Here is a 12,735-nt window from a genome sequence, read left to right as displayed (position 1 = left end):
ACTGTAAACCCGTTATATCATCTACTGATTTATCAATTAAACATACCCTGTATGAACTGAAAATTTCATTTGCCATCACACCACCCAAGCCTTTAGGAGCCTTTATATGAGTTTTTTTGTTGTGGCCAGACCAAGTATATCCCTCTATATTAATGTGTGGTACATTTAAAGTTTCGGAAAACAAGCTTGGTCAAAATGTCGAATGATGGGCCAAGTACGAGACTAAAGGAACAAAAGGACGGGGATTCTTCATTTTCGAACAGCGTGCTGCAGGAGTTGAAGTCCCTAAAAAGCAAAATGGATGGGATGAAAGTGGCGTTTGAGCAGCAATTAAACTCTAAGGTGGACAGTCTGCGTTTTGATGGAATTCTTAACGACCCAGAAGAGGATGAAGACTCGTATTATTTTTGAGGCTCTGCTCAATTAACTAATAAACATTTAATACTCAAGAACACCAAAACCACTGGCATCCTTACTCCGCCATCTTGCTCCCCAACAAAACGGTTTAAGCAGAAGTTAAAATAAAATCCACAGATGCACCAAACTGTGGATTTGTTCACGTGAGACTGCTGAGTCTCTGTCCTTCCATGTTAACAGAGACTCCAGGCTTCACTGTAGTTGATATGTCACAGATTGAAGAATGTGTGTTTCTACCTTGTAGCATCTGGTGGTTTTAATTGTTTTTAGTATAATTAAATTGTAGCGAGATATGTAATTCATCAGAGGTTTTAAATCAGTCGACAGATGTAACAGCCCTGTCATACAGTCATTTCAACCGATATTGTGATGTAATACTGAGCAGGTTTCAGGGTTCTACAGGAAGATGTCCTCAGGGAAGTATTGAAGGGAAACCTATGGAAAAAAGGGAATTCTTTGAACAATGGTCAGTAGTAAAATGTGAGAGAAGTGGGTTTGTTACCAGAGGGTAACTGTTCAGTTCAAGGACATTCAGGATTAATGTTGGTCAAAAGAAGTGGATGTGCCTCTCTGATTACCTTCCCTTAGGTGATGAGCGAGGCCTTTAACCGCCTGCTGCTGGAGCAATGCCGCTCAGGCTTGTTGTATTGTAATATGTAAGAGCACTTTTTTTTTTAACACAGCCTGGCTTTCTAAGTTTGTAATTGTAAGTTACTAAGTTGTGGTACAAATTGAGGTAAACCTCCAAGTCAAACTCATGATTCCTATCCCTTTGCCCCCAACAGAATGCGACGTAGCCCTGTGTCCGACTCCAATGACCTGCCCGCTGGGCTTCGAGCTCTCTATCTCACAAGGCACCTGCTGCCAATCCTACAAGTGTGGTAAGTGACTCAAACAATGTACATCTGTCAACAGAGAATTATCTGCTTGTGCATGATATGTATTGTAGAATTACCTGGATTTAAAAATGTCTGCGTTTGGAGCACATCTTATCTACCTAATGGCAGTTTGTTCCAGTTACAAGCAGCTTCACCATGTCTATTAGGACTCTCAGAACTAGCTGACCTGTGGCAGCAGATTTAAGGTTCCTGTTTGGTTGAATCATTTTAAACAATTATATTACAGGCCTATACCATTCAGTAACCTGTAAACCAGCTGAAACACTTTAAAAATCTATTTTGTAGTTAACTGGAAGCCTGTGCAGAGAAACCGGAGTAATGTACTCCATTCTTTTAGACCTTGTCAGAGTTCTAGCAGCAGCATTCTGAATTAGCTGCAGCTGTTTCATGGTCTTTTTAGGAAGTCTGGTTAGAAGACCATTACGCCGGGAACACACCGGACGCGGAAGCGCCACGAATAGCCGCAAAGCGGAGCCACTTTCCTTTAGGCGCCCATGTTAACCGATTGTGTCGTTCACACCAGACGCGACGCGGCGCGCACCTCCGTGGCCGGCTCGCGCCCTGCAGCGGTCGTTTCGGCGTCTGGTCTATTTTTGGAGCGAGCCGCGAGCAATTGCGTCAATCCTGGCAGGAAGTCACACATGAAACAACGAGAGAATCCGGTCAATTTTCAAAATTAAAACAATTTTCAAAATAAAACACCGCGATTGACAAATGCGATGTTATATTTGTGTGCTTTTATATATTTGTCAGTATCTAAGCAGAGCGCGAGAGAGATGAAGATACACACAGACACAGACACACAGACATAGACACACACACAGGCACAGACACACACACGCACACACACACACAAGAAAGAGAGAGACACAAAGTGGACTGGCTATAGGGGGAGCGGGCGGTGTGTCAAAACACACACGCAAACAGAGAGAGAGAGCAAGAGAGAGAGAGCATGATGAAAAAACAGGTCCAAATGTGAGTAAACGACAGCTGAGGAGCAGAGGCGCTTGTAGACCTGTGCGGAGAAATGTGCGTCTGGTGTGAACGGAAGTACTCCGGGTCGTGCGCGATTTTCGTTCCACGGCGCTTCGCAGCGCTTTGGCATCCGATGTGTCCCCGGCGTTACACTAATCAACTCTACTTGAGATAAGAGCATGGATGAGCCTCTCTTTGTCTTTTTAGGACACAAACCCTTTAGTTCTGGCAATATTTTTTAACTGATAAAATGCTGTTTTGGATAGTGCTTTGTTTGCCTTGGAATCTATTAGCTTCCAAGATTACAGTATTGGTCTTGGGCTTTTTGAGACTGAAAATGTTTACTAATGCTGAGCCTTTTCTGTTTGTTTCCGAACAAAATAATCTTTGTTTTATTCCTGTTTAATTGAAGGAAGTTTTGGCTCATCTAATTATTGATTTGTCAGGATGACCACTAGAATTTAAGAAGGTGTTGAGTTGTCTAAACAGCCCTCTATCAAAATCTTAACTATAAACACGAAGTAAGAGACAGGTCTGTAGTTGTTTAATACAGAGGGCCCTATCGTACCCCTGGCGCAAAGCTATTGCTATTTTCCATGGGACACAGTTGTCATTTTTACCCCCAGCACCCACATTAAGTGATCTTAGTGCCACGTTAGCGCCCATGGGCGTGTTGGTCTTAAAATCGGGTGTGGTTCAGCAAACGGGTGGAGCGTTGCTATCTTGAGGAAAGCAGAAAGTAACTGTGACATGACGTGGAAATTCTCACTGCTGCCTCCACACACACATGCTTCACCTCAGGGAGATTCCTACTTTACTAATATTTCCATCTCTTTAACTCAAATATTACAAGTCTTTACCCAATTTAGTCAGTTTTCTGGTTATCACATCGACTGGGATAAATCCCTTCTCATTCCTCTGAATGTTTCAACAAAGCAACCAGGTGTTCCATATATACAATGGCATGACTCTAGTTTTACATACTTTGACTACAACCAAATTCTCACATCATAAATCGCATATATCGGAAACAAACTATGAAAAACTGAAACTTGAAATTTCATCTGATATCCAGAGATGGTCTAATCTTAAAATGTCATTGCAAGGCACGATTTCAATTTTAAAAATAAAACCTTCTTGGCTGACTGAATTTTCTATTTTCTATGATCCCTTTGCTTTCGCCACCTACATACTTTGAAGAACTACAATCTATGACTTCTAAATTCATTTGGGATGGCGAAAGACCTCGCATTCGTATGCGCACACTTCAGCGCTCTAAGAATCTGGAGGTCTGGCACTCCCTGATTTCAAATTATACTGCTGGTCCTTTTAGATTAAGGCATTGACAACTTAGATAGAGCAGGCTCTAGTGAAACCTTGTAGATTAGCAGATGTAATATTCTGCTGGACAAAACTGAAATCAGCACATACAATATTTGGACCAATTATAAAATCTGCAAATCTGGTAAGATGTCCAGAAATGGGTTGTAATGTCAAGCTATGTGACTGCCCTCCAATATGGTATAATTACAATCTACTACAGAACTCCAGCCCATACTACAATAAAAGCTGGGCCTCTGGGGGAGTCCACAGACTTTTAGATCTGTATGATAGAAATGGATTACTTTCATTTCAACAGCTTAAGGAATGTTATTCTCTTCCTGGGTCTTCTTGGTTTTTGTATCTGCAATTAAAGTCAGCAATCCATGCCCACGGAGTTCCATGGGAATTACCTTTATCCGCTCATCCATTGAATGCTTCGATTAACCCCCTAAAATCCTCTACTGGACTGATCCAAAATGTATAATGATTTTATCTCGAAATGTGCAAAAACTTTGGGGGTGACTAACTCTTAGGACTGTGACTTTGAAGGACAAAACCTGGAACTCATCTGGGACATTATCTGGTCAGATAAATTTATCTCATTAAAAAAATCCAGCACACCAACTTATTTATTAAGTTTGTGCATAAATATTATGCCTAACCATACAGGCGCTTCAAAATGAAGCTAACAGATGTCCAAACTGTACTAGATGTAATCAGGATATTATTGGTACATACTTTCATGCTTTCTGGGAATGCACTTCAGTATCGAACCTTTGGACTAAGGTGGCCAAGTGTCACAATGTTAAGAAGATCGTGATTAAAAAATTCAGAAAATATTTTTAAAAAGGATGTCGGGACGGGATCTAAAAGGCACGTTGCTTTTCTTAGTTGGGAAATGATTTTGCAGAGCATTTCAGCACCTACCAGGACAAACTTCCCCAGTGTTTCCTCATAAATACAAAGATTATTGGGTATTAAAATTCACATCATCTTATTTCTGAAGTAGACTACAAAATTTTCATATGCAGAGTTTGTAGACAGATTGCACGGTATGTTAAAAACAGAGTTAATGGTCAATGGTTTGGAAGAGGATTTTATGATTGTTCTGGTCATTAATTTTAAAATATGAGCCTTTTCAAAATTCATACAGTTAGTTAAGCTTAAAAATTCTGACAAATGGCAAATGTCAAAATTAATCTGACTCATATCTTTTTTCTTTTTTGCAGTACCTAAAGGTGTATGTGTCTTTGAAGGTACTGAGTACATGGTAAGTGTGCAGTTCAAATTCCAGATGTCAATATACCAACTGTGAGGCGAACCGTGGGGCTGACCCGTATGGATCACAGAACAACTGTGACCCGGTTTAACAACACCCATAATGAACAATATCTCAATTCAGCTCTTTATGAAATACCAAAACCTTAAGAATCAAGGTGCAACAAAGTGCAGTGTGAACAGCAGCCAGTCCTTGGAATTCCTATTTGTTTTACCAAGGGTTCCATAAAACATTGATGATGTAGTTTTGCAGTTAACAAAACATTCTGTGTAATGAAGTACCAGTACCAGTTTGACTCATGTTTACACTTCTTGTTTGGTTGGTCATTCTGAATATAAAGCCACAATGGGTCATTTTACTGTTTGTGATCCAGAACAAAGGAACTAAAATACAGATGTAACAGCTTTCTCTAAATATGTGATGAAATGTTTGATAGTTAACATTAATCAATTTGTATTCTTTAGCCTGGTTCCAAGATACCAACACCAGGTTCACCATCAGGACCAACAACAACACCAGGACAACCATCAGGAACAACAACAACAACACCAGGACAACAATCAGGAACAACAACAGCAAGAGCGGGACCACCATCAGGAACAACAACAGCAAGAGCTGAACAACCATCAGGAACAACAACAACAACAACAACTGGAGCGGGACAACCTTCAGGAACATCAACAGCAGGAGCGGGACCACCATCAGGAACAACAACAGCAAGAGCTGGACAACCATCAGGAACAACAACAACAACAACATCAGGATCGGGACAACCATCAGGAACAACAACAGCAGAAGCGGGACCACCATCAGGAACAACAACAGCAAGAGCTGGACAACCATCAGGAACAACAACAACAACAACATCCGGATTGGGACAACCATCAGGAACAACAACAGCAGGAGCGGGACCACCATCAGGAACAACAACAGCAAGAGCTGGACAACCATCAGGAACAACAACAACAACAACAACATCAGGATCGGGACAACCATCAGGAACAACAACAGCAGGAGTGGGACCACCATCAGGAACAACAACAGCAAGAGCTGGACAACCATCAGGAACAACAACAACAACAACATCAGGATCAGGACAACCATCAGGAAGAACAACAGCAGAAGCGGGACCACCATCAGGAACAACAACAGCAAGAGCTGGACAACCATCAGGAACCACAACAACAACAACATCCGGATTGGGACAACCATCAGGAACAACAACAGCAGGAGCGGGACCACCATCAGGAACAACAACAGCTAGAGCTGGACAACCATCAGGAACAACAACAACAACATCAGGATCGGGACAACCATCAGGAACAACAACAGCAGGAGTGGGACCACCATCAGGAACAACAACAGCAAGAGCTGGACAACCATCAGGAACAACAACAACAACAACATCAGGATCGGGACAACCATCAGGAACAACAACAGCAGAAGCGGGACCACCATCAGGAACAACAACAGCAAGAGCTGGACAACCATCAGGAACAACAACAACAACAACATCCGGATTGGGACAACCATCAGGAACAACAACAGCAGGAGCGGGACCACCATCAGGAACAACAACAGCAAGAGCTGGACAACCATCAGGAACAACAACAACAACAACATCAGGATCGGGACAACCATCAGGAACAACAACAGCAGGAGTGGGACCACCATCAGGAACAACAACAGCAAGAGCTGGACAACCATCAGGAACAACAACAACAACAACATCAGGATCAGGACAACCATCAGGAACAACAACAGCAGAAGCGGGACCACCATCAGGAACAACAACAGCAAGAGCTGGACAACCATCAGGAACCACAACAACAACAACATCCGGATTGGGACAACCATCAGGAACAACAACAGCAGGAGCGGGACCACCATCAGGAACAACAACAGCTAGAGCTGGACAACCATCAGGAACAACAACAACAACATCAGGATCGGGACAACCATCAGGAACAACAACAGCAGGAGTGGGACCACCATCAGGAACAACAACAGCAAGAGCTGGACAACCATCAGGAACAACAACAACAACAACATCAGGATCAGGACAACCATCAGGAACAACAACAGCAGAAGCGGGACCACCATCAGGAACAACAACAGCAAGAGCTGGACAACCATCAGGAACAACAACAACAACAACAACTGGATCGGGAAAACCTTCAGGAACAACAACAGCAGGAGCGGGACCACTATCAGGAACAACAACAGCAAGAGCTGGACAACCATCAGGAAAAACAACAACAACAACTGGAGCGGGAAAACCTTCAGGAACAACAACAGCAGGAGCGGGACCACCATCAGGAACAACAACAGCAAGAGCTGGTCAACCATCAGGAACAACAACAACAACAACTGGAGCGGGAAAACCTTCAGGAACAACAACAGCGGGAGCGGGACCACCATCAGGAACAACAACAACAACAACAACTGGAGCGGGACAACCTTCAGGAACAACAACAACAGCAGGAGTGGGACAACCATCAGGAACAACAACAGCAAGAGCGGGACCACCATCAGGAACAACAACAGCAAGAGCTGAACAACCATCAGGAAAAACAACAACAACAACTGGAGCGGGAAAACCTTCAGGAACAACAACAGCAGGAGCGGGACCACCATCAGGAACAACAACAGCAAGAGCTGGACAACCATCAGGAACAACAACAACAACATCAGGATCGGGACAACCATCAGGAACAACAACAGCAGAAGCGGGACCACCATCAGGAACAACAACAGCAAGAGCTGGACCACCATCAGGAACAACAACAACAACATCAGGATCGGGACAACCATCAGGAACAACAACAGCAGGAGTGGGACCACCATCAGGAACAACAACAGCAAGAGCTGGACCACCATCAGGAACAACAACAGTAAGAGCTGGACAACCATCAGGAACAACAACAACAACAACTGGATCGGGACAACCTTCAGGAACAACAACAGCAGGAGCGGGACCACCATCAGGAACAACAACAGCAAGAGCTGGACAACCATCAGGAACAACCACAACAACAGCTGGAGCGGGAAAACCTTCAGGAACAACAACATCAGGATCGGGACAACCATCAGGAACAACAACAGCAGAAGCGGGACCACCATCAGGAACAACAACAGCAAGAGCTGGACCACCATCAGGAACAACAACAACAACATCAGGATCGGGACAACCATCAGGAACAACAACAGCAGGAGTGGGACCACCATCAGGAACAACAACAGCAAGAGCTGGACCACCATCAGGAACAACAACAGTAAGAGCTGGACAACCATCAGGAACAACAACAACAACAACTGGATCGGGACAACCTTCAGGAACAACAACAGCAGGAGCGGGACCACCATCAGGAACAACAACAGCAAGAGCTGGACAACCATCAGGAACAACCACAACAACAACATCAGGATCGGGACAACCATCAGGAACAACAACAGCAGGAGTGGGACCACCATCAGGAACAACAACAGCAAGAGCTGGACAACCATCAGGAACAACAACAACAACAACTGGATCGGGACAACCTTCAGGAACAACAACACCAGGAGTGGGACAACCATCAGGAACATCAACAACAACAACTGGAGCGGGACAACCTTCAGGAACAACAACAACAACATCAGGAGCGGGAGAGGCTTTCAAGCCGGGGCCCTGCCAGGAGTGTTACTGTGGCCCAAAAATGGATCCAATCACAAAGCTGAACATCATTCACTGCAAACCTATTGTTTGCAACACCAACTGCTCTGAAGTAAGCTCAGTCATAGGTCTTAACAACAAATGCACACACATTCACTACTACTCTTCCACTAAAGCATGCTAAATGCAACACAACTAAATAATTAATGAAAACAAACTTGGGAAAATTTGTGCACCATTATGTTTTTGGCCATCTTTAATCGATCTAGATCACATGGTCTACAGTGTATATCTGGGTGCTTACTGGGGTGCAAGGTGCCCAAAGGAGTTGTATAAAGTCCCTCACATGTTAATAGGCACACAGAACTATCAGGAGAAAGTCTGAAACGGTAACACTGCCTGGACAGTGGACAAACAGCAGCAGCAGCGGGAACAAGCTAATGTTAGCCTGACTGCAACACCGATGTAACATTACAGTAACGGCAGACATCTTAGCAATGTGAATCAAATACGGCAGAAATTAAACTGGGGTAATTACTTGTTGAGCAGAACTGTTTAACTCAGCATCTGTTTTTAATCCTTTCAGGTCCCGTAGCTCTCTCCACCTCAGAAATGCCGCTCCAATGTTTACTCTCGTCTCGTTTCAGTCTCAGTCCAACTCTTTCCTTTTAGCTTGCTTTTCCTCTTTTTTCTCCTTCGCTTTAACGGTCTTTGTAGTGTAAGCCGTAGTTGGCAATGGAGGGATGGGCAGTTTTTCATTTGTGGTGGTTGTTTTTTAAGCCATTGTGGACACAAACCAGCTGACGCTGTGCACACTGAAGAAATTGTGCGTGACCGTGTGAGCATGCGTAGAGCTGCTTTGCAGCGTGTGATTAACAGCAGCCTGAGAGACTGCTCAGCTCTGATTGGTTGTTGTGTTTCGGGAGCGTTGTTTTTCACAGATTATCTCTCTCATGTACTACTGCATGTTTAAAGTGACACTTTGAGCAAATAAGACAAAAAGTTATTTTTAATAATGTTACCTACTACAGCTTTAAATGAGCTCTTAAATATATATGAGAATAAAATACAGTAAAAATAGTAACAGTAAATAACCAACTATAATAAAGCCTACTTGTGATGCTATCTGACAAAAATAGAAAAAAAATGAGATATTAGGTGAATTATACACAAATCTGATCCACAAATAGGATACGTTGTTTGTGGGGGGAACGATACTTTTACAATGAAAAAATAAATGCATGCTAAGTTTTAAATTATGCATTAAAGTTTGTTTTATTTATTTATTGTTTTTTTTATTGACTCATTTTATTACACATTATAAACTATGCAGCAGCAATTTCTTACAAACCCAAAGATGTTTCATTTTTTTTCACTCTCTGTCACTCACCAGGGTTTTGAATACCAGGCTGTACCTGAAGAGTGTTGCGGGAAATGTGTTCAGAAGAGCTGTTTTCTCACTGCACCTGACAACACAACACATATAATTGAGGTCAGTACTGCCGCTGTGGAGCCTTTTCCTCCATTTCTATACAATTTCTTTTTTTACAATCAACAATTAAGATATATATATATATTCAGAATGTTTTTTAATGAAAGTAAGACAAGGAGAAAAGAAAAATACACTTTGCACAAAAAGCTAGCTTTATTTCAAAACTTGAAACGTTTTGAAGTAAGTGATGAAAATCTGATAAAATGAAAAAAAAAGCCTGAAGCTATTTATATCATCTTGTCACAATTAAATCCTTAAGGTATTGGCACACTTCCTCTGGATCACAAGTGTAGTTGCATTAAGGCAAAGTTGGCTTGGCATATGAGTTGAAAAGGTTAAAGATGATTTATTTGATTATAATTTGAATTTGCTTCTGTTTTTCTCATGATAAAGGTCAACAAAACGTTTGTACTTCCCAGCAACAAGTGTGTGCAATATAAATGTGAGAACATTAATGGAAAGATTATGACTATGGAGACCAAGACCATTTGCCCTGCCTTTAATCCCTTGGACTGTGAACCTGTAAGTTAATCAAATCTCTATAACTAAGATCCCTCCCCTGTCTCAACACATACTGTCCATGTCTGACACAAAACATGACATTTGTCTTCCTCCTCCAGGGTACAGAAACAACTGACGCTAGTGGATGCTGCAGAACCTGTAAGTTAGTGGATGCAGAATATTTAAATAATAACTCCTGATTTGGAGGACAAATCTGTGTGTTAGAGCCTGTTGGGACCATTGATAGAACAGTTGCTGTGTCTTACAGGCAAGCTGCGCAGCGTCTGTGAGGTCCTCGGTAAGCAGGAAGTCATCAAGGTGAACGACTGTAAGAGCTTGTTGCCGGTCAACATGACATACTGCGCTGGACACTGTGGAAGCTTGTCCATGTAAGTCTTTGTAGGTGTTCAGACGATGAATATGTGAAAAGTCTCCAGAGAGATGCTGGCTTGAAATATGGGCCTGCCTGTTTCTGCATCCCACAGGCTGGCTGTCGATTCATCATTTGACTTATAGACCCCAGCCAGTATGAGGAGCCCCAAATACGGATGTAAATGTTTTTGATTCAGCTCCTTCCACTTCTCCCGAAAACCACGTCTCCCTTCTAGATTAGTAATTTCCAGAAGGATTTTCTGTGTTGAATTAGGAATGACGAGCTCAAAAGCTGACTTGATGTCTGTGACGCGAGTCACCGCGATTCTGGTGGGCCCTGGCACTGTCTGTATTGTGTTTTTTACAGACAGTATTGCCTGACATATATTTGGGGAAGAGGACCACTGTATTTCACCATTTTTTACATGAATGTCTTGCTTGGAGGAGGAGAAATAGATATTTCATTATCAGGCAGTTCATAATCAGAATATTCAGAATCACAATTGACCTGAACATGGTCTTCATCTTCAGACACCAGACTCGCCTATTTCAAGTGCGTGCGTGCATGTGCACATGCGGGTGTGTGTGTGTGACTGGGGTGAAATACTGTAAGGTGGGAGGGAGTAGGAAATACCTTATGTCTCACATTTGCAAAGATAAAACTGGTGTAAATCTGATACTTTGACCCCTTTTAGCCTCCACTTTTACTGCCGGGTCAAATTGACCCAAAGAGTACCTGTGTGATATAAACAGAAATACACGAGATGAAGCATTTTAAATGTTGATAACACCAATTAAGGGCAGCAGAAGAAGTTTCATACTGAAAAAATACATTTATATTTTTCCTACATTTTCAAACTTTGAAAAGGGTCAATTTGACCTGCAACATAACAGGAGGGTTAAGAGCAAGTGTGAACACACCCAGGACGGATTGAGGACGCATTTAGATCCAGATACGTTTGGCAGTTTGTATGCATGTGTCTTGGGCCACATTAATGCAAGGCAAGGCAAGGCAAGGCAAGGCAAGGCAAGGCAAGGCAAGGCAAGTTTATTTATATATATTACATTTCAGCAACAAGACAATTCAAAGTGCTTTACACAGACCAACAAGCACTGCCCACTGTCCCCGAGTCCATCATCTCCAATCGTCTCTCATACCTACAAAGGCACAAAGAGAAAGACATCGCTTTTATGACCCTGAATATACCTCTTGTTGGTCCAGAGGATTGTATTACAAAGCAAGATTAGTGGGTTAGCTAGGCATGAGCCTAAAATCAGAGTTTATTTACTTTAACCTTGCTTGATCCCCAATGTACACATGCACACTAACCTGTTCTGGAGGAGGTTATGTTCAGAGTTTCCAATTTAATTTAGCTGTAAAGAACTATCCTTGCACTTTCACTTACCTTATGCTCGATGAGCCATAAAGATTCTCAGCAGATATAGAAATAGGTTATTTTACATATGAAAACATGTTAAAGATAAGGTTATGTTAGTAATGCCACAGAATAAATCTGTGCTATTACTACCATAATTATTACTATTATTACTATTGAGCCTAAAGAAAGCCTAGTTAACAGTTAAAGTTCCTTCATTGTGCATCCCTCTAGTTAATCATCATTTTGATCCTTAATAATTTTCTATTATAATGACACTAGAAAACCTTTACGTTGGTGAGTTTTTATTAACATGGCATTGATGTTCACAAAACCAAGGCTGAACTTGCAAAAATTGTTTTGAAACATAACCAACTATCCAAGGTCAACATGTCATTATAATTTACTAACCCTGCTGCATTTCTATTAGCTACAGCTCTAGGCTG

General features: G+C 42.2%; 1 protein-coding gene across 1 annotated transcript in view; it reads left to right on the top strand.

Moving 5' to 3' along the window:
* The window catches only part of LOC138591548 (mucin-2-like), a 95,161-nt gene that overhangs the window by 80,513 nt on the left and 1,913 nt on the right, over positions 1–12,735 (top strand). Inside the window, exons 40-49 of the mRNA XM_069662219.1 lie at positions 1,203–1,298; positions 4,844–4,884; positions 5,383–5,609; positions 7,000–7,439; positions 7,777–7,787; positions 8,055–8,660; positions 9,942–10,040; positions 10,434–10,562; positions 10,661–10,700; positions 10,810–10,930. Coding sequence (XP_069518320.1) covers positions 1,203–1,298; positions 4,844–4,884; positions 5,383–5,609; positions 7,000–7,439; positions 7,777–7,787; positions 8,055–8,660; positions 9,942–10,040; positions 10,434–10,562; positions 10,661–10,700; positions 10,810–10,930 — 1,810 coding nt within the window. The remainder of the gene's footprint in view (positions 1–1,202; positions 1,299–4,843; positions 4,885–5,382; positions 5,610–6,999; positions 7,440–7,776; positions 7,788–8,054; positions 8,661–9,941; positions 10,041–10,433; positions 10,563–10,660; positions 10,701–10,809; positions 10,931–12,735) is intronic.

This window comes from Semicossyphus pulcher, unplaced genomic scaffold (assembly GCF_022749685.1).
Source record: "Semicossyphus pulcher isolate SPU_LCO1_2020_fin unplaced genomic scaffold, fSemPul1.0.p SCAF_1, whole genome shotgun sequence".
Classification (NCBI taxonomy): domain Eukaryota; kingdom Metazoa; phylum Chordata; class Actinopteri; order Labriformes; family Labridae; genus Semicossyphus; species Semicossyphus pulcher.
The sequence above is the reverse complement of the archived record's forward strand: the minus strand, read 5'-3'. Positions and strand labels throughout refer to the sequence as shown.